The sequence below is a fragment of the Cebidichthys violaceus genome, unplaced genomic scaffold (assembly GCF_023349555.1).
Source record: "Cebidichthys violaceus isolate CVI_PGR_0920_01 unplaced genomic scaffold, fCebVio1.0.p SCAF_35, whole genome shotgun sequence".
In the NCBI taxonomy this organism is placed as follows: Eukaryota; Metazoa; Chordata; class Actinopteri; order Perciformes; family Stichaeidae; genus Cebidichthys; species Cebidichthys violaceus.
Window position 1 is genome coordinate 295,806 of NW_027176539.1, and position 24,819 is coordinate 320,624.

Sequence of the window (24,819 nt, forward strand, 5' to 3'; positions counted from 1 at the left end):
CCCCCCCCAACCCCCCCCCCCCCCCTCGTTAATGTTGTGGCGCTACCAGATTGAACCGACGTGCGATCAGCCTCTTGTTTTCCCAACAAGAATGAGATGAGGGAAAAAAGATGCAGAGCAGAACACACAAAGTTTTAGATAACCGGATGAAGCGCCGAGCTTGCAGCCAAATATAGGCTGTGTTGAAAATACTCCTTTTTTTTTTGGACATCTTGGCCTTTTCCTTTTTATGATGGAGGCGCTCACCGAAGTCACAGAGCTTGAGGACGTCGGCGGAGCTGATGAGAAGGTTTTCTGGCTTTATGTCTAAGAAGGAAGAACAGATGGGAAGGGGGGGGGGGGGGCACACACATAAGCTGGCATCATCGTTACATCATCACTCCACATGTTCATCTTCATATCATCGAGAAAAATACAAATAAAAAGATTAAAATTTTCACAGTGCCTTAAAAAAAAATAATAATTCCACGGTGTGAAAATTCTCAGATCGTAAAGAGGAACCATAATTCATGCATCAGATGGTGGATAACGGTGTCATGTGTGTGTAGCTGGGTGGACCGCGGGCCATTTGGACGCCGGCTCTGTTGCATTCAGGGAGCCAAATAAACTCACACGGGCCATCTGGGTTTCCTGCTACTGAGTCGCCTAAAAGCTGGTCATCTCGTGAACAACAGAGTGACATTTAAAAACATTTATTTTACGACTTTGTCTGTTTACGTCTGTAGATTTCTCCCAAATTCACCCAAAATTTGGGATATTTAAACATGACATTTCAGTGAACTTGTAACAGAATAACTCCTGGTGTTGGTGTGGGTGATGAAGTGGTGAAGTTTGATGGTGATATCTACTAGTTCATGTTGTGACCCTCTTCACCTGGAGACTCTTCTAAATGTCTGGACTTTAACTAAACGTCTCTTTAAAGGAGCTTTTCTATCAATGGAGTTTTTCTCACACTCTGATCCAGAAATCTCCACTTCAGTAGTTCTGACATCCACCAAACTTCACACCTTCATTCCTCTCTGTGTGCTGAAGCTTTCTACAGAGGGCTTTGTCCACACACTCATTTATACTACGTTTATTAATACAAACATGGAGGAAATAGATGTTTTTATGTCTGTTGACAGTGTTTTCTGATTTGTGGAGTGATACAAAGAGATGCCATAAAAACATTTCACACTGAACATGTGCAGCATTGGTTCTTTCTCTTTGTTAAAACAGAAGAACAATTGAATTGAATACAAATCTGAGCACAGATGGTGAAGTGGTAAATACCGCCCTCTGTGCACGCACCTGAACGTCTCTTCTCTCTCAAGTGTTTTTCATTATGTGTCCCAATAAAGTAAAGACAAAAAAAAAAAAAAAAAAGGGTATTAATTGAGACATTACCTCGGTGAACGATGTCGTGTTTATGGCACCAGTGAATGGCTCTGATCAGCTGGTAGATGTAGCTGCGCGCTTTGTCAGTCGGCACCCCGTTGGGTAACTCCTCGAGCAGCTCCAGCATGTTCTGAAAGAGCAACACGACAAAGAGAACGACAATGGAATCTCTATAACCAACATGGTTCCAAGTGTCTACAAGTGTTGCCAGTGTTGGAAGGAGGCTCTACGTGTTGTTTATACAGAACTATTCTCTCCAGCCTCCTCTCTCCTCTCTCTGTTCACTTCCTGAAGTTCAGTCAAAGTTTCTCTGATTTGTTGTCACATGACTGTTGGTGTCAGATGAATCAATCATGTCTTCATAGTTGCGTTGATGAGCTCAGAATTTTATGTTTTTTACACAATCTGGTTAAAGCGAACGGTTTATTTATGCCGATATTTTTATTAAAACGTAGAATAAAAATGTTTTTGATGAAATATCACAATATTAAGCTTTGGTTTGGTTTCCTTTTTCACTCGGCACATGATGTGTTCAAAGACCGTCGGAGACGATAAGGACGTTTTTACAGCTCCTGGCTGTGATTAAAGGTGTTGTTTTGTTCAGAGGGTTGACAGAAGAAGAGGCTCACCTTCTCCACATACTCAAAGACGAGATAGAGCTTCCCTCGTCTTCGGAACGCCTCTTTCAGCTCGACGATGTTCTCCTGCTTGAGGGTGCGGAGCATCTTGAGCTCCCGCAGCGTCGTTTCTTTGACCTCCTCATTTTCTGATTGGACGGGAGACAGAAGGGCGGAGTCAGGGTCATTGTGTGGGGATGAAGATGAGATGAAGATGAGACGAAGATGATGAATTTCTCTGTCGTCCACTTACCTTCGCTGTCCTTGAATTTCTTTATGGCCACGATTTCATTGGTGTCCTGCAAAAAAAAAAGAAATGAGAGAAAATCTATCAATCAATGCTGCTGTTTAAACGTCATCATAGTGTCCTGTTGACCCAGAGCATAGTCTGACAGGCAGAGGACCAACTACAAGGATCCTATAGACCCAGAGCGTAGTCTGACAGGCAGAGGACCAACTACCGGGATCCTATAGACCCAGAGCATAGTCTGACAGGCAGAGGACCAACTACAGGATCCTATAGACCCAGAGCGTAGTCTGACAGGCAGAGGACCTACTACAAGGATCCTATGGACCCAGAGCGTAGTCTGACAGGCAGAGGACCTACTACAAGGATCCTATGGACCCAGGGCGTAGTCTGACAGGCAGAGGACCAACTACAAGGATCCTAGGGACCCAGAGCGTAGTCTGACAGGCAGAGGACCTACTACAAGGATCCTATGGACCCAGAGCGTAGTCTGACAGGCAGAGGACCAACTACAAGGATCCTATGGACCCAGGGCGTAGTCTGACAGGCAGAGGACCAACTACAAGGATCCTAGGGACCCAGAGCGTAGTCTGACAGGCAGAGGACCTACTACAAGGATCCTATGGACCCAGGGCGTAGTCTGACAGGCAGAGGACCAACTACAAGGATCCTAGGGACCCAGAGCGTAGTCTGACAGGCAGAGGACCAACTACAAGGATCCTATGGACCCAGGGCGTAGTCTGACAGGCAGAGGACCAACTACAAGGATCCTAGGGACCCAGAGCGTAGTCTGACAGGCAGAGGACCTACTACAAGGATCCTATGGACCCAGAGCGTAGTCTGACAGGCAGAGGACCTACTACAAGGATCCTATGGACCCAGAGCGTAGTCTGACAGGCAGAGGACCAACTACCGGGATCCTATAGACCCAGAGCGTAGTCTGCCAGGCAGAGGACCAACTACAAGGATCCTATGGACCCAGAGCGTAGTCTGACAGGCAGAGGACCAACTACAAGGATCCTATGGACCCAGAGCGTAGTCTGACAAGCAGAGGACCAACTACAAGGATCCTTTAGACCCAGAGCGTAGTCTGACAGGCAGAGGATGTCGTGGAAAAGAAGTTCAGACCGGACTAGTTGATGAAGTCTAAACTATTGATCCCCAACTCTACTCTTCTTCTATACTTCATACCTATTAATACCTGATGATCTTTGAAGAAGTGAGTTTGATGCAATAGAGTTTATTCTTCAAGCAAAGAACACAACCTGAGTCATTCTCCGGACAGTCACTGACTTATTCTGTCCGTACATACTCTTATAAAGTGTGGCTGACACCGGATTTGCCCTTTTTAGCTCTTCCTCTTTGAAATCACAGGTTTCTCTTCCTGTCGCGTGGGTGTGAGTTATGTTCGTACGGGTTTTCTAACGCGAGTATTGCATGTAGCCAGTGTGTCACGGTCAACTTCATCTTTCTAGTGGGAGCTGAAAGCCTTTTCTCTGGTGCCGCCTAGCATAACGCGACTCCTCTCAGTTCAGACCAGCTCTCACAGCACCGGCGGCCTTTCGCTTGCCTTGTCCATGACAGCCTCACCATGCACCTGCTCCCCCTCAGCAGTCTCTCTACAAGAGACTCTGATCCTTTCGAAGGCAAACAGGCTGCATGTGGACCGACTCAGACCACGCTCTAGTTCTCAATATGCGGATGTCACATGTGTGAGTTTCATATATTTAGATATATTTAAACAAATAGATATAGTTGATGGTGTTATTATGATAAATCAAACTCCAACAAGGACCAACCACCAGTGTTACAATCCAAAAATTCTGAAATAAACAATCATGAGTGACACGAAACAAACAAAGAACCGAGAGACACTTCGACAAGTCGTCCTCCCGCCACTAGCCCCGTTTCTCGACATGTCCTACTTAGGTCTGGTATTTCTGCCGATGGCTCAGAGCTGTGCCCCAGTTCCCCCCCCCCCTCCAGCATCACACACCACACCACCGTGGATCACAGTGAACACAAGATGACTCACGGCGGGGTCAACTTTCTTGAGCGTCACTCGCCGAGCGATGGAGGAAATCAAAAGGCGATCGGGAGATGCTGAGATACAAACTCCTTATTTTGAGATAGTGAGTCATTCATTTGAGATACTAAATTATTATTCGGAGATTTACCGAGTCACTTTCAGACCCTAACCCTTAGCATTTATAATATTTCTCATCATAACTACTTTGTAGAATCTTGTTTTTCCATCACACTGTCAGAAATGGTCTTCCAAAGAAAAAACACCGAACTCTTGACTTCACAACTTCAGAGAGCCAAGTTATGTTTCTCCATTTCTCAACGACACAAATCATTCAAGTCACTTCATTTCATTTCTGCTTTAAGTCCAAACCGCAGCACGGAAGTCATGCAAAGCCAATAAAATGCACACTGTTTTCAGATGCTAAGTCCACCTGCGTTGGCATTAATCTCTCATTTGTTAACGTTCACGGCTCGATTAAGTTCGGCGGCGTACAACGCGAGCGCGTTCGTGCGCAGCACACCAGCTGCTCCCAACCTTTTTGTGCAATGATTTATTTTAAGCTCTTTAGGAATTCCCATGTGGCGACGGACTCTGAGGCTCATTTGTGTGGGAGAGAGAAAAAGAAAAAAAAAACAAAGCTGTGTAAATTATTATTTACTATGAACATGTTGTCCGTTCTCCCACGACCCGGACTCAAACACCCGGGTCAAACCGGGACACCTATACCTCCTAAGACCGGGATACCCTCAGGTTCAGTATACAGTACATTCACAAGCCGAGAGAAAGCTAAAGAAAAGAAACGAATGTGGTCTATTAGGTGTTAAGTTTCATGAAATTTAGACACGGACGCATGAGTTTTGTAACTATGTAAATATCACCCACTGGAAATGGTGAAAAGAACATAATTAATCACTAAGTTATTCATTCATTTCAGAATCCTGTTGCACAGTTAGTCAGCAGTCACATCAACACCGTCACTATTTCTTCCACCCGTTCTGAAGTGCATGTTTCCAAAGTCTTGCAGCAAACTAAAAAAAACAAACCACACTGATACCACTGAGTCCATCATTATGAGGCACGGAGCCCAACGAGATCACATGAACAACGTCAAGATCTCGTGTCGCGTCTCTGTTCACACCGTCCAAACAAGGAGCTCAGAGACAAACCGCTCGACTCGTGAGACGTGTTAATAACAACCCGGTGGATCTCTGGGAGGATGAGCGCTTAAAGACGACGAAGACTTTCAGTCGCTGGCAGGAAGAATAAAAAAAGGACTTTAAAATGTATCTCTGTTGCCCTCTGAGCATCTGTGAACAGCAGCGCTTCAGGTAAAGCAGAGGACCGACAGGTGGCGCTCAAAGTGACGGCAACTAGAAGGAAACAGGAAACAAAGCACACCCCCCCCCCCCCATGTAAATAAAATAAAAAAATAAATAAAAAATAAAAAATAAAAAAAAATAAACACCGTTAGCGCTGTTAGCACATTCGCCGTAGTTTGCACCGTTAGCGCTGTTAGCATTGTTGGCTAAGAGCCGTCGTTTCACGTAAACGCTGTTAGCTCTGTCAGCGCTGTTGACGTTGTTTGCACTTTTAGCGCCGTTAGCGCCGTTAGCGCCGTTAACTGCTAGTGACCGGCTCAGCCGTCGCCATGTTGAGAGCCGTGTGGAGGAATAAAAACGCTCTAAATGTTTGTATAGAGAACACATCACTTCATATTTCTTCTTTACATTCTGTTCTATCCTCTATTATATTCATGGTGTTTTACTGTAAATGTGACGTATTTAAATCGTGCTTGTTTTTGTATCACTTTAGTGTTTTTATATGCACTTCCATATTTATTTTTTTAAATATGGAAGTTTGAAAAATTAAAAATCAGAGTTAGTTTGCATATGATATTAGATCACCTTATATTTTCATCTTGCATTTATTCACATGCTGTTTGATATATGTGTACAATAAGTTTTGTGATATAAAAAAAAAATATATATATATATTTTTTTTAAATATATAAAAAAAATATTTAAAAAAAATATAAAAATAAAAATAAAATAGTTAAAAATTACTATAACAATCATTATTATAATTTTATATTTATTCTTATCATTATTTATTATTATTATTATTGACATCCAGTGAGTCACAAAGGTAAAATCAACAGGTGTTTGAGGCTCACAGTCTTCAGAATTATTCTACCAGGAGACGCCTGTCCTCTCTACGTCCGTCCTCTCTACATCCGTCCTCTCTACGTCGCTCCGGCTCCTGATAGAACCACATCATGCTCCACTCAAGGTGACCCAGTTAATGCTGGATGTGAAAGTCCTTTTTTTTTTTTCTCTCTGCTGTCCCAGTTTCTGTTCACTGGGAGCAAAAAATAACTGTTCCCTTCAAAGGGGGGCGGATGGACGTCTTCTTTTTCTTTTCTTTTTTTTTTTTTCTCTCTCGTCTAAATAAATCTCGATGTTTCTGACAGCCACTCAGCTTATTTCCGAGGAATCAAATTGAAGCCAACCGACATCAATTCTATTATCTGTGGGAAAAGCGCCATCGGTTATGCAACCTAAAATATGACGCTGAGGCGATGCTAAAATAAAAGATTTAAAAAAAAAGGAACATTTCTGATCAAGATAGGACAAACAGGAGAGGACTGGTGACTCACTCGATGCTGCTGACACACTGACGGGCTTAATGGATCTGGTCAGTACACTGACTACTCCCTTCAGGACCAGTGTTTGGTGCCTCCATGTATTCACGTTCTCAATGCAAACAGTAAGGAATCATTTCCAGAGACTGACGCTGCATTTTCCACAAATCACACAATGTTTTAGAGACCGCTCTCCGTGAGGTCAACTTCTGAGCACAACTGTTGTTTTTTTTTGCAACCAGTGAACAGGAAGTGACCATATCTGGACTGAGGAGGCGTGACATAGAAACGCCGTATACGTCTCTGGTAGAGAGACCTGTCAATCAGCGTGTAGCCCCGCCCCTAAAGCATCCCCTGCTTTATGGTCCGTTTGACTCCAAATGGAGCATAATGTACTAAATGAACATCATGCTGTATTGAAGAAGACTGTAAACTAGAGATTGAGACCATAAACTCATGTTTACAACAAATGGTCTCAGACGTGTTGATAGCGTTCTTATCGGTGAGGAATCTCCCGAAAGCTTCACAATAACAGAAAAAAGATGAAATACAATAAATAGAATGCATGACATCAGATGGGAAATAAAACCCACTGAATAATAATAATAATAATAATAATATTAAAATCAGCACACATACGTCAGTAAACTCTGCAGCTGCATCACAACGTCTCCGCTCTCTCCTACTCTGTTCTTCTCTTTCTACAGCAGATGTGGAGAATTTACATTTCTTTTAAGACTCTGGAACCAAAGATCACCAAAATATCTCCGACTTTAAACCGTCAAATGACGGTAAAATCAAACGTCTGTGGAAGCTCCGTCTCTAAATAGCAGGAGGATGTTTGGTGCGTCAACAGGCCTTTATATATACGTTTCCTATCGCTGAATGGACGCCCGCTGCGTCCTCATTGGCTGAACATCAGAGCGTCTCTGTGTTGGCGTCCGTCTTTAACCCTGAGGGGGGGGGGGTTCTGTGAACCTGAACCGTGCCAGGAAAATACGAGGCCCGATGCCACACCGGAGCCTCCAGGCAGCCTTCACCGTGAGCAGCAAGGCTCCTCGCCGGCTGATGAAGAGGATGACTCACGCTGATCACGTGACGCTCTGAACCGTTTATCTAAACGGCGTTTTTGACGATGAGAGGCGGGGCCGTGTTCGCGGTTTGAATCGTTCTCTGCAGAGTTTTCTACAGACTTGAGAAAAACCCCAAAAAGATTCAGAGGTCCGTTTCTTCTCGCACGTCAACCGCTGCGAAGAGGAACAAACTCTATTAAAGTTTCATGCGTCACATTAGCGTCTGTTAGAGCAGGAGGAGAACCACCGATCTACACTCACATCTGACTCCAAAACTCTTAATTTGATTCTTTCTCAGCTAAAGCAGTTTTTTCCGAATACAGTCACCACATAGTAGTTGATGTAAGTAGTGTGAAAACAAAATTCACAATCATTTTTTTTTTATATAAATTGTATATATATAGTATATAGAGGAGGAGACCGTTTGTGTCGTGTGCATTCCTGAGGGCTAAAACAAATTTACTCTGTAACTCACGTTTCTCACACTGCTGCTGATAGAGGACTACCGGCCACGTGAAAGCCTGATCCAGGATTTAGATTAGCCCAGAGAGAGGCCTTTGTATTTGACTTCAGAGGTTAAAAAAAAATAAAAAAAAGTAGTCGACGGTGTCCCAGAGAAATCTGAAACACCAGTTTACCGCTTCCTTTGTTTTGAAATCATTTCTACGGTGGCGTTTCTGTCGAAATTTGCAAAGAAGCAAACATTCACATGATAATAAAGTAGCATTGTGTCAAGGTTTGATTTGGGTAAATACCACAGACCATATATAAGGAAGTGGACGCTGTCGTCATGACGTTTGTTGCTAAATTACTATTATTATTTCTATTACGTGCTTTGCTTTTTGAGGTCTGTTCTATTTTGATCAAAATGTAAAAAAAAAAAAAAAAAGGTTTAGACTTAAATTGTAATTCCATTTTAATTTGAAGATTTATGATGAATAACAATTCAGTAAATGTACATCCATGTAACTATATGTAACATGTTGTTTTTCAAAGCTCATAAAGCAACGACACAAGCTTCCTTACACTCTCGGTCAACTTATTGACGAAACCTGGTTTCTGATCGATCTCAGGTTTCAGGTATCTGGACTAATAAAAGTCACATCTGTCGTGTTCACAGCTAATCTCTGGAATACAAGACTCCTGAACTACGAGCTCAGTGTTTAACACTCGCGTCACGAGAATCTGTTTCCTCTCCATTTGCTTTGTTACAACAACGAGAAAAGAGCATCTGCAGAGAGTCCAGACCCGTTCCTGGTTTCACAGAGAGCGTCATGTAGGTCAGTCGTCTCTAATCTCCAGAGAGTAAACAAACCTTCATGTCGATGAACTTCAGGACCAGCAGGAGCTAAAGGTTTCCTCTCTCGGTTTCAGTCAACAGACGAAACGCAACCAGCAATGTAGTCACCAGAGTCTGGAATTTGCCGAGTAAAACACAGAGGAGTGTTCTGTGTGATTCCATTCAAATCTAAATATATATTTTTATCAATTTGGCGGCAATAGTGCACAATTTTAAGCTTTGTTTTTGTTGCAGTTTCTGATGGAAGCGTTCGTCAAACATGATGTGTTCAAGGACCGTCGGAAAGAGACATCATGACAATTATGTCAGTTTTTTACAGCTTATGGCTGATAAACAGTGTAGTGTTGACGAAAAAAAAAAAGGGCAAATTGCACTCAGTTGAGCCGTAAAATCATTAGTGATTCACGATTGATGGCCGCGATCCATTCTTTGTGAATTCACTCGTAAACCTGAGCGGGAATGTAAACATGCTGCTGTTTACCAGGTAAAAATGTTTACCTTGCAAATGAATTAGCATAATTAGCATAATTCGTGGGGTTTCATGAAACAGCGTCTCTGTGTCTCTGGTGCACGTAGCTGCAGCATCTCTGAATCGCACCAAAATAAAACACTGTTTTCCCATCAAGCAGAAAAAAAGAAAACCCAAAACATCCATTTATAAGAAATGAATAAGAGATGAGCCAGAACTACAGCTTCTCTGTGACCCAGTGTGACATGGCAGCATGTTGCAGTTTTAATCTGGGTGTTTTATATATCGAATAATTAAAATAATTAAAATTAAATAAATTAAAGAAAAGAAAAGAAAAATAAAGAATAAAGAAAAAAAGAAAAGAAAAGATTAGAAAAATAAACAAAATCACAAAAATGTTAATTAAATAAAACATGAATAAGAATTAATTAAAAAATTAAAAAATTGCAAATAAAAAAACAATATTTAAATTGTAAAATTGAAAAAAAAAATTAAGATTACAAAGATTAAATTAAAATAAAAAATGTAAAGTTTTGCACACTGGGACTCACGTTACCACAGCTTCACAAGCGTGTGGCCTTCAGGTGACATGTAAAAACATAAAACCACCACAGACTCTCTGCAGAGCCAGTGTTTGGTTTGTCCGTTCTGTCCGACAGTAAAAGTGGACGTCTGTGATGTCACCCGTTGGTTTTTGTGGACTCCAGTTTCCTCGAGTTCCCCTTTCGTCTTTTAGCATCTCTTTACTTTAAGGGAGAGCAGATCAGATATGTATTCAGGTCATGAAGGGCTTTAAAAGTATGGAGGTGAAATATTAAAATCAATCCTACAACAAATGGGCAGCCGGTGAACGGACCTTAAAATTGGAGTGATGGCTTCTCTCTCCTTGACTTGGAGAAGTCTGTTAATTGATTCCTGATTCATACTCGTCTAACGACCATTAAAACCATCGAACCGTGAGGAAATAAAAAGTTTAGTCTGTATTCTGTCGCTTATTAAACTCTGCCTGCTTTTTTTATGTGCAAAGTTCTGGCTCATTAAGCACGAACGAGAGCGGAGTTTGGACCGACGTGTCACAACACATCTTAACAAAGCATCATCTACCCGCTCTGCAGAACACAGCCTGGTTTAAACGAGATTACAGCGATGTAATCTACAGGCCTCCAGGAATCCTCAATAAACCAGTCGGTTTATCACCAAAACTACATTTCACAGATTACATGTGAACACATCATGATAACGTTATAATGTAACTTCAGTCAGTACTCATGTTCACTGAGCAGAGCCTGAAGGCATCACGATGTAACTGAAGTGAACCTCCGTTGGTTAGCCGTTAGCGGTGCTGCTAACGTTACTAGCTCAGAGATCAGAGACTAGAACCACATGTTCCACTGAGTACTGGAGGAGAACTTTATTTACACTGTGAGGGTTAACGTTAAAACTTTATTTACACTGTGATAGTTAACGTTAAAACTTTATTTACACTGTGACGGTTAACGTTAAAACTTTATTTACACTGTGACGGTTAACGTTAAAACTTTATTTACACTGACGGTTAACGTTAAAACTTTATCTACACTGTGATGGTTAACGTTACAACTTTATTTACACTGTGATGGTTAACGTTACAACTTTATTTACACTGTGATGGTTAACGTTACAACTTTATTTACACTGTGATGGTTAACGTTAAAACTTTATTTACACTCTGATGGTTAACGTTAAAACTTTATTTACACTCTGATGGTTAACGTTAAAACTTTATTTACACTGTGATGGGTAACGTTAAAACTTTATTTACACTGTGACGGTTAACATTAAAACTTTATTTACACTCTGACGGTTAACGTTAAAACTTTATTTACACTCTGACGATTAACGTTAAAACTTTATTTACCCTCTGACGGTTAACGTTAAAACTTTATTTACCCTCTGACGATTAACGTTAAAACTTTATTTACCCTCTGACGGTTAACGTTAAAACTTTATTTACCCTCTGACGGTTAACGTTAAAACTTTATTTACCCTCTGACGGTTAACGTTAAAACTTTATTTACACTGTGACGGTTAACGTTAAAACTTTATTTACACTCTGATGGTTAACGTTAAAACTTTATTTACACTCTGATGGTTAACGTTAAACTGTGTCATTAATCTGATCACATGCGTGTAGAACCTTGACGGTCCAGTTACACCAGTAGAAACCATGACTGGTAAAACCTCCACATATCTTCGCTCACGACTCAACATCTCCACCAGGAAACCACAATTTACACTTTAGCAATCTCATTAAAATGGTCATTTACAAAACTCCTGGACTGGAACGAGTTTCAGCTAAAACTCGACACCCTTCTATCCTCCTTTACTAACTCTTTACAGACGATAGTCTCTGATCTCTGCAACCGTTTCTCCGGGAACTTTGTTGTTTTTAATATATCGTACATAGTGATGTTGTATTTTTATGTATAAGATAGTTTGAGATACAGTAATATACTGTAGATACTCTCAGCAGTATCAGTGTACAAACAGAGTACTCTGGCTATTTATCTGTAGTTTTATCTGTAGTTTTACATAATAAGAAGTAATGTTTGATTGATTATTCTAGATGTTTGCTATTACATTTAGATAGAGTCTTCTTTTGCTATTTGTTAGGTTTACATTCATTTCTTGTTATATATATTTTGTTGTTCTGTAATAAGTTTTTAGTTTTGTTTTACTCATAATAAGTAGTATTGCTTGATTGATTGTTCAATAATTACATTTGTGATTAGATCTTTGATTGATTTAAACAGTTTTCTTTTGTTTAGTTTCATTAAATTGTTTAAATTGTGAAAATATACGTAGGTAGGCAGGTTAGGACCAGCATGCACCTGGGTGAGCCTGTGCATATTTCTATTAGCCACGATCGCTATGTTTTTACATTTGCCTCTTAGTTTTTGTAGAAATAAATCACAACGCACAAACTCTGCCTGCGTGCACCACATACCCATGATGCATCAGCAGCTCTTCGCTTTAGATATTTCATGACAAATGGCCACAACAGTTGGGCGTATTGATCATCCACAGATCTCATTAGAGCACATCGGCTGCTACGCCGACAATAAAAAGATTACACCTTCTCTCCCCGACTCTTCGGTGTTCACATGTTGTGAAGCCTACAGAGAATGAGGGGGCGGACGCGTCGCAGCAGCCTCTGAAATAGATTCACATTATTATGTGGACGCTGATGAATGGCGCACTCCTGCTTCCATCCTTTTTCTAAATCTGTCCCCCTCGTCACTTTCTCGCATCTAATTATTCCTGTTAAATACACGTACTGTACCAACCAAATGTGAGGGGCGTGTCGGTGGTGAAATAAGTGACGTTCAGTGAACACGAGCAGCTGCGAGTCGATGTTGTTGCACAAATACATCCGTATTCCTGCAGCCAGCTCGTTCTCACAGCTCCACCAAATATATATATATCTATATATATATATATATATATATCTATATATATATGCACACATAATTACGCAGCACAGATCTGCGAGTTAGAACCTTTGTTCATTCACACCAACAATACGATACTTTCCAGATGGCACTGGTCCATATTGATCTGCAGCCGGGAGGATTCATCCTCCTGAGCTTTTTCCACACGTCAAACAATTCATTTTTTTTTAAAACACACACGCGCGCACACACACACACACACACACACACACACACACACACACACACACACACACACACACACACACACACACACACACACACACACACACACACCAAAAGAAGAGCGGCAGAATGTCAGACTTCTTGGGGGATTGCTGTTATTCTGTTGCGTGCCAGAGAGATAATGAAAGTGTAATGAGCTCATTAAAATGACAAATTAAGCTTTATAAAACTAATGTCAAATCGAGTCATGACAACAAAGCCAGCCAATGATCTCCTTAAATGTTTAGTTGTTTAAACTAAAGCGCTGGCACTTCACTGCAGACAGTAAGTCATCAGCCGATCAGCACAGCTGTTGAGGAGGGAAGCTCCTGATTCCTCTCAAACTAATTAACATCTGGATGTTAAAATCTTCTGGAGGTCAAGAACGACGCCTAGTTTACATGTGAACCTGGAGTATTTCTGGCTCTGTAGCGGTGAAGTGCTAACTGACAACCGTGTCTGCTGGCCTACGGAAGCCCCGAGAGGGAAGTGAGAAGAATAAATTCTGGTGTCTGATTTAATTCATTTTCTACGTCTGATTTAAATTGTTTTCTCTTTCGTGACTTAAGAGCAGGTGAAAAAAAAGGTTTTGGCAGGTGATTTATTCGTTTATGTTTGTTATTGTAATACTAATTTCAGCCACAAAAGGCAGAAGTTCACCACTACCACATGTTCTCAATAGAATTGAAGCGAGATCAAAGTAGTTTTTAATCAGAGCAATGACATTACACATTGCAATTTAAACCATTATTAATATAAAATGTATCATTTACTTCCGCTTTAAACCTGCATTAATAGATTTTTGGGCCACTGTAGTGAAGCGAAACATACCCTTGCTTACAGGGCGCTTCAATAATATAGTTATAATAATTATAATTATATATTAAGATGAGTTTATTAGCTGATATCATAATGAATTAAAGACAACTGATCAACAAACAAACCGCTAGAAATAAACAAACCGTTTAGACGCATCAGCTGCACAAATTCAATATGGAAATATAAAGAATGTAATGAAACTATTTCAACCACAGATTATTTAGTCAGAAAATCAAAATCAATACATAAAACATCATTATTTTACTCTCCAGCTGTCCGGCTTTACAGCTACCTGCTCTGACAACCAGAGTGATGAATATTTGCGACCATGGTGATGATGATAATGATGATGTATAAACACAGAAAAATGTGTTACAGACAAAGCAACAGCCTCCGTCTGCTGTGCGACTGAGGATTCTGTTGTAGAAAATGGATACGTTTGGCATTTGCAGCCAGTCTGAAGAATAGAGGCCGGTAATTATAGGCTGCGATTCCGTCTTTTCTCCTCACTTCTACGGCTAGCTTGATGGAAACCTGGCTAACGGAAGCACTGGGTAAGGTGATGGATGTACTTCAACGTTGTAAAACCCCATCGAGGATCTTGACGAGGAAGACTCGTAGGAGTAGTATGAGGTAGTTTGTCTCTCGTGTGTTCGGGCTGGATTGCTGTCGTTTCCTGGCTCAGACTCGTCCTTAGATGGACTGAGATGACGAGGATTATTACTGCAGTGCAGGTCGTCTGCTTTCCACAGTTTCTTTCTTGTTTTTTTTCCCCCTTGTTCTTGTGTTAAAGAATGAATTGATTCGAGATAAACCATCAGAGCTCCTTTTACACGACGGAGGAAAAAAAATGAAGACGGACGTTCACGGACGAACAAGAGCAGAGAGACAAACATATACAGCCTATGGTTTTAATCTAAGAAGTGGACGTAGTCATCGTGACGTCACTCATTGGTTTGTGGCAGGAGGCAACCTTCGGTTCTGCCGAGTGAAGCCAATGCTTCATGTGTTAAAGCTGCATTCTCTCTAGTGTCCACCAGGGGGCGACTCCTCTGGTTGTATAGAAGTCTAGTCTAAAATGACTCTACTTCTCTCTTGATTTATTCCCTCAGTAAACATTGTAAACATGAGTTTATGGTCTCAATCTCTAGTTTACAGTCTTCTTCAATACAGCATGATGTTCATTTAGTACATTATGGTCCATTTAGAGTCAAACAGACCATAAAGCAGGGGATGCTTTAGGGGCGGGGCTACACTGTGATTGACAGGTTTCTAGAGATGTATACGGCGTCTCTATGTTACTCCTCCTCAGCCGAAATTCATCGGATGAACAGAAGTGACCATATGTTTTCATGTGGTAAAATGAACACAATAAGGATTTGAAAAACAACTGACGATTGGATGAATTAGTAACAAGGTGATTATATGAAAGTCTATAAGATCTTACCTTGTGTCGGCACTTCAAAACAACACCATAGGCACCTTAAAAAAGAAGGAAACGGTACGTTAAAATGAGATTCACCACAGCCAATAATTTCATGAATATTCAAAGTATTTCAAACTCTTATTTTTCCTTTCAATCAGACCCACATGAGACGATAACAAAAGTCATGAATTCAGTTTTTAAACTGTGATCCAGCATGAATGACCAAACCTTAGGTCGATTTGATTTTTTTATTTGGCTAACAATGCTAACAATACTAACAATGCTAACAATGCTAACAAATGCCAATAATTCTCGAGCAGACTGAGACAAGTAGAATAAAATGTTTTTGATGAAATATCATATTTTTTGTTTTTGGTTTCGGTTGATTTTTCTGACAGGCATTTGTCACACATGATGTGTTCAACAACTGTCGGAAAGATGAAAATCTGACGATTATAACAGTTTTCACAGCATCTGGCTGTGGTAAACGGTGTAGTTTTTGGCGATTATTTCAAGAAAACATGCTTTTCCATCCCGCCAGCGGGTTTTGGGGTTCAGAGGGTTGTATCCGTTTTTTTTTTTAATGCTTCTCACATGTTGACATGAATTAAAGAAAAACATCCCCCGCTTTAAAAAAAAGAAAAAGAACAGGAGGCTCAGAAAGTAGGACACAAGTGTTGGCAAGCTACTGTAGTTGTGATGTTATCAACCCTGGCAGTCACTCACACACACACACACACACACACACACACACACACACACACACACACACACACACACACACACACACACACACACACACACACACCGAGGATTCAATAGGAATTCTTGGACAGAGCAGCATATGATGAACTGCTCTGTGTTCCTTCACCAGCACACACTTAAGGAAAGTTAAACTTAAGGCTTCAAAAACTGAACCAATTACTTAAGTTTAGGGACGATATATAAAGTTTATCGCAACACAAAACACGTGTCACATGTCATCGTTAGCTACAAACAACTATACATACTGTATATATACACACATACATATATAAATATGCATACATACACATACATATATATACACATACATAAACATATACAGTATACATAGATATATACATACATATACATAATACATACAGTACACACATACATATGTACACGTATATACATACGTACATGTATATACGTACGTACATGTATATACATATGTACACGTATACATACATACACATATACATACCCATATGTACATACATACATACACATATACACATTCACATATATACCCATATATACATACACATATATATATATACATACATACACATATATACATACACACATATATACCCATATATATACATACACATATATACATATACACATATATACCCATATATATACATACACATATATATACATATATACATATACACAAATATATATACATATACTGTATATATACATACATACATACATACATACATACATACACACACACACGTACATATATACATACCCATAAACATTTATATACACACACACACACACACAAACACAGAATACACACACACACACACACTTGTTGTTAACACTGTTATCAGATCGGTAGGCTACACGGTATCGGGCAGGAATAATTGGCACCAGAACATCTCTACGTGCCGCTCTCTCGGTCCTAAATGATGAACAAAATTGACTGACCTCCAGATCAGTGAAGAAAAATCTATGATGTTGGATGAAGTGGAGCGCACAGAACCATTAGTGCACAGCCCATTAAGTAGAGCTGGACCGAAGAAAACTTTACTGTTTAATGTGGCACCAAAAGAGCTGACTTAATTCCAAACAGACTCCTCTTTGAACGGGCAGTCGGCCTTCAAAATCCAGCTCAAAGTTTCCCTCTGTCTTCTAGCGACACACACACACACACACACACACACACACACACACACACACACACACAATGAGAAGCATTTTTTTTTGGGGGGGGGGGGGACAAACTATCAAATCAGCATGTCTGATTGGGCATTTTTACAACAAAAAAACAGAATCCCACAATCCACCTCTTCATTTTTACAACACAAAGAGTATGAACTCAGGTCACAGCATCTCCACTGTGTCCGTGGTTTAAAAAACAATTCTCCTTGACCTTATCGAGTTGTTCTTCATGAATCATGAACAGCAGAGCGGGCTTTTAACAGATTTTGTTCTGCGGGCAAATTGAATAAAAACCATCAAATGATTGCTCACTGAGAAGCCCTACAACAAAATTTGTGAGTGTGCCAGAGACTGGACCAGAATGACATTTTTTTTTTTTTTTTTTCTTTACATTTTGCCGTGGCATCAAATGAGAACTCTCACCTTCACCCACAATCCCAAGGACTTCAAATTTATTCATCACATCACCGATGTCAGGGATCTTCATGAAGTCAAAAGGTAGGCGGCGTGAGGCGCACGGAGCTCGGGCCCGGCTACAGGACGGCGTGAGGCGGCCAGCTGTCGGCTCCGGAGGGGCGCGTGCCGGCTGTGAGCCATAGTATCCGCCACATGCCTTCTTCAGAGGTCACCTGCAGAAAAAGACATACCAAATTATACATACATATATGCACATAAATACACATATTCCCCAGTTAGCTTCAAGAGAGCATCGGTTAACAGCCAAAACTGTGTATATTTTGCCATTTTAAAACAAGAAGCTCAAGAAAGTGATTTTTTTTTTTTAATGCAGGTTTTGCAGAGTTGTTCTTCAGTGGCACAAAACTGGCACTCCACAGCTCCACATCCTTGAGTTAAAGGGTCTCTCCAGTGACTCAGTATTGCACTTCTATTTAGCAGCAAGAGGCTGAGATATCCTGACTGGAAGATTTTCATTTCAATAAATGTCTGTTAGGTCAATATCACGGAGGGACGTAACAAAATGCTAAATGAGCCTGTGGCCCACTCACTGATTTAAGTATTGTAATAATTATGTATTGCTATATTTATATGAAACTTTGTGTCTGTGACACATCAGTGTTTAATCAATAAGCTGTATGACTCACTCAGTGACTTAAACATTGCTTTCCTAACTTTGTAAAACTAAATATAACAAATAAATACAAAGATATGCACTTTGCTGTTATTAATTATTGTTTAAAATGAATTGTAATAATTATTGTATTCTTAAATCGTAAACCAGCAATTTGGTAAAAAAAAGAAGAAATTAACAGGAATTACAATTCAAGTTAAAACCCAGGAATTAAAATTCCAGTATATAATGTCTATAGTATACAAACATAGAATTGAGTTGAATAGATCAGCCCCATTTTCACTATGAACACAAATCTGACAACTTAAAACTCATGTTTCAACATGTAACAGTAAGAATCCAGACGGCTAAACCCATATAAATGAAATGGGACTGGCGCGGACATTCCGATTTAAATCAACATAGCAGGATGATCAGAGCGGCGGCCATTTTTAAGTGTACCGTTGCCATTGTGACCATTGTAGCAGGTTGGCTTCCATTAAAAAACTAAACTTACATCAAGTTGTAGATTCACTGAGGCGACCAGTGGAGTAGTAACGTCACGAAGAGTAGAAAGTGAGAGGAAATTAGTAAAACTTAACAACTTAATGCTTCATCCACACACTCTTTTCACAGCATAGGAAAGAAAATTGCTATCAACAGACAACTTGTGACAACTTTCTTCATCTCTTACTGTAAGAAGTGTTGCATTAAAGCATGGTTGAATTAGCTAACTAGTGGACACCTGGCTAGTTAGCTAGCTTGCTAATGTCAGCATGCTTATCTGCTACAATGGTAATTAGCCCAACAGTGAGCTAGTGCCTAGCGGCAGTGCTGGGTTCAACGATCCGTCCACCTCACTCCCCGTCGCTCTGGAGAAGGACAAGCTAACTAGCTAACTAGTGCACAGCTAGCTAGTTAGCTAGCTTGCTAATTCCGCCATGCTTTAATGCTACACTGGTTACAGAAAGTGAGCCAAACAGCGGGCTGGTGGCCAGCGGCCCTGGGTCTAACGGTTCCTCAGCCTCAGTCCTCGCCGCTCTGGGGAAAGACAAGCTAACTAGCTAACTAGCCAACAACTAACACCAATGGCCATTTTCTTTTGCATTAGTCAAACGACCACGGAAAACAGTTAAATGTCTGTTTTACTCCCAATATACTTCTATGGCTAAACCCGTAGCGCATAGAAATAAAATAGGATTAGCATGGACATTCCCATTCAAACCAACGTAGCAGGATGGTTAGAGCGACGGCCATCTTTATGTGGACCGTTTCCATTGCGATCATGTAGCACGTTAGCTTCTGTATAAACTAAAAAGATTTCTGGCAAGTAGTGGACTCACTGAGGTGAGGTTTTCTAGTAGTAACGTTGTGAAGCGTGAAGAGCCAGTGCACATGAATAAAACTTAACAACTTAATGCTTCATCCACACACAAAAGAAAATTGCTATCAATGGATGAGTGACAACTTTGTTCGGCTCATTTTCTGTAACCGGTGTAGCACTAAAGCATGGTGGAATTAACAAGCTAGCAGCTAACTAGTGGACAGTGGGTTAGCTAGCTTGCTAATTCCACCATGCTTTAATGCTACACCGGTTGCAGAAAATGAGCCGAACAGCGGCCCTTGGGCTAACGGTTCCTCTGCCACTGACGTGTGTTGTCACCATAACAACTAACAACAACCGCCATTTTTCATTTGTACCTCAAATTTGTACCATCAAACAACCACAGAAAACAGTTTAATCTCCGTTCTACTCATGCTCTATTTCTATGGCTAAAACTGAAGCACAATTCCACTGTTTTCACTCCAATGGAAATTGTAAATAAAGCAGGACTGATGATGGATCACACTTCCCTGCCTGTTAAAGGCCCCTCATCTGTCAAACGTCATCCCACCGATCATATCGCACAGGTTTTTGGTCTCATGTCTAACTCGAGATCACCCTGACAATGGTCAGATTTCAGTAATCTCCTTCCAGAGCCACGGAAGATATGATTATACAACCGAGAACTCTCACTGACGAGTAAACTGACATTCATGAGTACAAACAGTAGCCCCCTTTAATTTGAATTATGTATTAAAGTGTCATATTTCATGCTTTAAACATATATCATTTACTACACATTATGAAAATAATGGGAAAAGATACCAAGTTCCTCCCTGTTGTTCCTACCTTTCTTTTTTTCGGAGGGTGAATCAGCACCACACAATCTGTTAATGTGATCAAAGCACCTCCTCTGGTATCCACACGCTCTTCACTCTTATTGAATCAGACAAGACTCCAGACGCCACTTTCCCCATTTCATCTTCTCCTTGCTGGAGAAGCTGGAGGACTTGCGTATAGCTCCACACACACACACACACACACACACACACACACACACACACACACACACACACACACACACACACACACACCTCCCGGTCTACCTACCTACGGTGCTGTGGGCACAGAAAAGCTGCTCATCGGCATTCAAAAAGACTAAAGTAAACTCTGGTCTCCGGGAACACTTAAACGCCGCCGTGTGGTCTATTACTCCATTGTGTCACTCAGCCGAACGCCATCAACACCAGTGAACTGACAGCAAACTGCAGGTGAACTTGAGGAGGATGATGATGATGATGATGCAAGACAATGGCTGCAGAGGAGGAGGAAAAGAAAAAGACTTTTTGGTCGTTAATGTGCTTCCTTCCTTCTCCTCCTTTCACAACCTACACACAGCGGCATGCAGCCTGTTGTTATTTCCAGAGCAGATTTTTTTTTTTTTGCCAAATACTCTCCAGGCCCCAGACCCTAGTAGGCTAATATGAGCAGGAATGCACTGGGCACTGCTGTGTGTGGACCATATATTTTGTCTCTATCAACAGAATGACTCATGCGTGGTAATGGACCGAGTCTGAGGAATTCAAAAATGCAGGACTTTGAAAGCCACCTCTTGTGATCAATAGCAGTATTATCTTTACCTGAACTGGCGTTTATGATCAGTAAAATTATAGTGGTACGATTTGTTTTTGATTTTTTTGCATTAACAATTCTTACGTCACTGCCATTTGAGGCACTTTGACAACACATTTTTTTGTGAGCAACAAAACAATATTAAAAACAGCCAGCAAACATTTACAATAATGGTAAAATGTTACATTATGACTTAAATAATAAGTCATGTTTATGTAGATATCTGTCACACATTATTGCTTTATTGATATAAATCTCTCACGTCCTCAACAGCAGCAGCAAACACACAAATGTGGCTTTAAAAATTATTGTTTTTTTAAACATGGACTCTGGCTGTGCTGTAACGTTGCGTTCAAGTGTGTGTGTGTGTGTGTGTGTGTGTGTGTGTGTGTGTGTGTGTGCGTGTGTGTGTGTGTGTGCGCGCGCGCGCGTTAACTACGACTTCCCCAACAGAATGAATGCAGCTCCAACATTTTTTCAATGCAGAGCAGCAGCAGCAGCAGCAATACAAAAAAAAAAATCCAACAAGTCAGACACATATGGCGACACTCAGCACAACTTGCTACAAATGTCCTCACTTGTTTTATTCCCAGCATGGACTCTGGTTGGATACGTTATAATTAAACGTTAGTTGTTGTTCGGCCTGATTCCCAAAAAAAACATATATTAAAAACGCAAATTATGTTAAAAAAAAAAAAAACCTCCACGCTGCATGTCTCGAGAGCCTGAACTGAAGATATTAACAGAGATTCTTCTCTATTTGGAGATATGAAATATGAACTACTCACTCGGTCACTGTTTTTTTGGGGAGAAAATGATGGAACCGGGCCCGTTTATATCCACCCACCGACGGAGGTATTTTCATTGCAGCAGGCAAGCTCCAGTAACTGGATCGTGCGGTTGACGAGCTGCAAGCGAGCAGGATCGCCAGGCAACAGAGTGAGTGGCGTAGACGACGGGCCAATGACAACGAGTTCAGCGCTTGTTTATTCGAACGCCCCCTTGGTTTGGACCAACCAGAGAGCAGAACGGCAGCAACAAGGGGGCGGGGCGGGGAGGGAGGGGAGGGAGGGATGGAGGGTGGGGGGAAGAAGAAAACTGTGTTGCGGTCTGAGGGTGTTTCGTATGAGGTGGGATATTATTGTTCTAATTTCTCAATTACATAATCCACAAGATCACAGCCTGCCTTCAGTACGAAAGCATAATCTATGGGCTACACTATACGTGTAAAGCAACACAAGCCAGAGACATGTTGTAAATCTGCCTTGCTCAAGGGTAGTGTCGCTTTTCAACCCTCACTAACTCACTAAACCAGTGGTGGACTGAATAAAGAGGGCACCAGCTGCATGTAGTGGTAAAGTGTTCCAGCATGTATACAGGGCAGCCTATATATATTTATAAATATATATATATTTATATATATATATATATATATATATTTATAAATATATATATATATATATATTTATATATTTATAAATATATATATATATATATATATATATATATATATTACATTTTCTCCATTTTAAGGGAACCCACTGTGGCACTGCAGCCCATTTTTTTTCTCTACTGTAAGGCCACTTGATCACATGGTCTCTGTTGGAAGGTCACACTATAGACGGCACATGATCACACTTTCTCCAAGTGAAGGGGGGGGGGGGGGTCAAAGGGCACCCTAGAGGCCCATCCATCTCGTTTTCTCCACTGGAAGGGGACACTGCTAGAGGGGCCTTCATCACATCGTCGGTTCACGCAATTGTTTATAATTATGAACCGTTTTTTTCTTTCACTCTTATTTTTTTTTTGCCGTTGTGTTTATTCCAACGTCTATCATTCTAAGTGTCAACCGGGCTGTGGTTATACATTTAGTTTTTGGTGAACAGAGAGGCGATCGTTATATATTTTCCTCATCATCATGAATAGAAAATTAAAAAACATGAATTCTGAGGAGTGCAAATAAAACAGAAATCTGCCGATGAGGTCCCGCGTTCAACGTCAGTCAAACCAAATATGAACTATTGATATTTAAAACGCTGAAGGGTCTTTACAGTTGTTTCTCCCATGGACATGCTGTCACGTGAATCTATGCTGCCCCCTACAGGATGAAACCCAACACTGTATCTGAATAGTGGGTGATGTGCGGTTTGCCCTCAAAATAGTACTAAAGTTATTGTTCTGTATTTCATTAATGCTCTCTTGATTGATTACATCTAAAAAAGACACGTGTTTTGTTTAATGTAACATCACTTTTCACCAATAAAAATATGAATAACGGAATAATTCAGATTTTATTGGAGAGTTAATGGCAAAAAACACAATATTGCCATTTTTTTACGAGATATTTCTATATCTTATGTGAATTATTCCATTCGATTTGTTTTGGAATTGGTTATTGATTTGCTGAATATCAATCGGCTCATTCTCTGTTAAGTTCTCACAGATTATGAGCATGATTATGCATTCAAAATGTGAATGAATCAGTGAATCAATGTATCAGTGGAAAGTGCAGAATGCAGGAAAACGAGTTTAAATACGTCATATTTAATTATTATTACTGATGCATTGTTATGTAAGTAGCATTTCATGTAGCTGTTGTTGGAGATGGATCTTTTATTGTTTACATATTAAATACTTTAAGGGAGTTTAATCCATGAAAATGTCTTTTATTTTATGACATAATCAGATGGGTCAAACTCCAGAGAGACTATCTCTGCCAGATGAATGTTGACTTCGCTGTCATGAACCATTTGGATGAAGTCCGAGTGAAACCATACAGCAAAACACAATCATTTCAAAATAAAAGACAGACATATAGCTCTCCTTCATTATAGTCTCTTTTGTTGAAGTACACATTTTCACTACTTTGGGAGTTTCCACATGTGCTGAACGCTGCTTGAACATTTGGACTGACGACGTTTGTTCTGATTAGAATGATCTAGACCGTGGAGGGGAATTCGTAGGCGGGGAAAACACACACGTTTTAAACCGATATGAGAGAGATTGTTCTGAGTCATGTTCCGCTATTTGACGAATGTGATGACGTATCCCTGAGCGAGTTGTCAACGTTTTGGTTAGAAAGGTCAAAAAAACTTTCATAGAAATGGAATGTTTTAAATTTAGAGGTTTTTTTTTGTTTTAATCAGTTCATCAGTTTTGGGATTTAATATCCATATCA

The 24,819-nt window shown here is 40.4% G+C and overlaps 1 protein-coding gene across 4 annotated transcripts in view; it reads right to left on the bottom strand.

Annotated features, from left to right (window-relative positions):
• The window catches only part of LOC137883739 (cyclin-dependent kinase-like 5), a 34,867-nt gene extending 12,316 nt beyond the window's left edge, over window positions 1–22,551 (bottom strand). For 3 of the 4 annotated variants that reach the window (XM_068725348.1, XM_068725346.1, XM_068725349.1), the window contains exons 1-7: window positions 22,430–22,551; window positions 18,040–18,245; window positions 15,715–15,749; window positions 2,248–2,293; window positions 2,007–2,143; window positions 1,387–1,507; window positions 247–306 (exon numbers count right to left, since the gene is read on the bottom strand). In XM_068725348.1, coding sequence (XP_068581449.1) covers window positions 247–306; window positions 1,387–1,507; window positions 2,007–2,143; window positions 2,248–2,293; window positions 15,715–15,749; window positions 18,040–18,103 — 463 coding nt within the window. In that variant the 5' untranslated portion in view covers window positions 18,104–18,245; window positions 22,430–22,551. Of the gene's footprint in view, window positions 1–246; window positions 307–1,386; window positions 1,508–2,006; window positions 2,144–2,247; window positions 2,294–15,714; window positions 15,750–18,039; window positions 18,246–21,119; window positions 21,325–22,429 lie in introns of all 4 variants that reach the window. The other variant, XM_068725347.1, reaches the window with a different exon arrangement.
• Window positions 22,552–24,819: the final 2,268 nt, after the last annotated feature.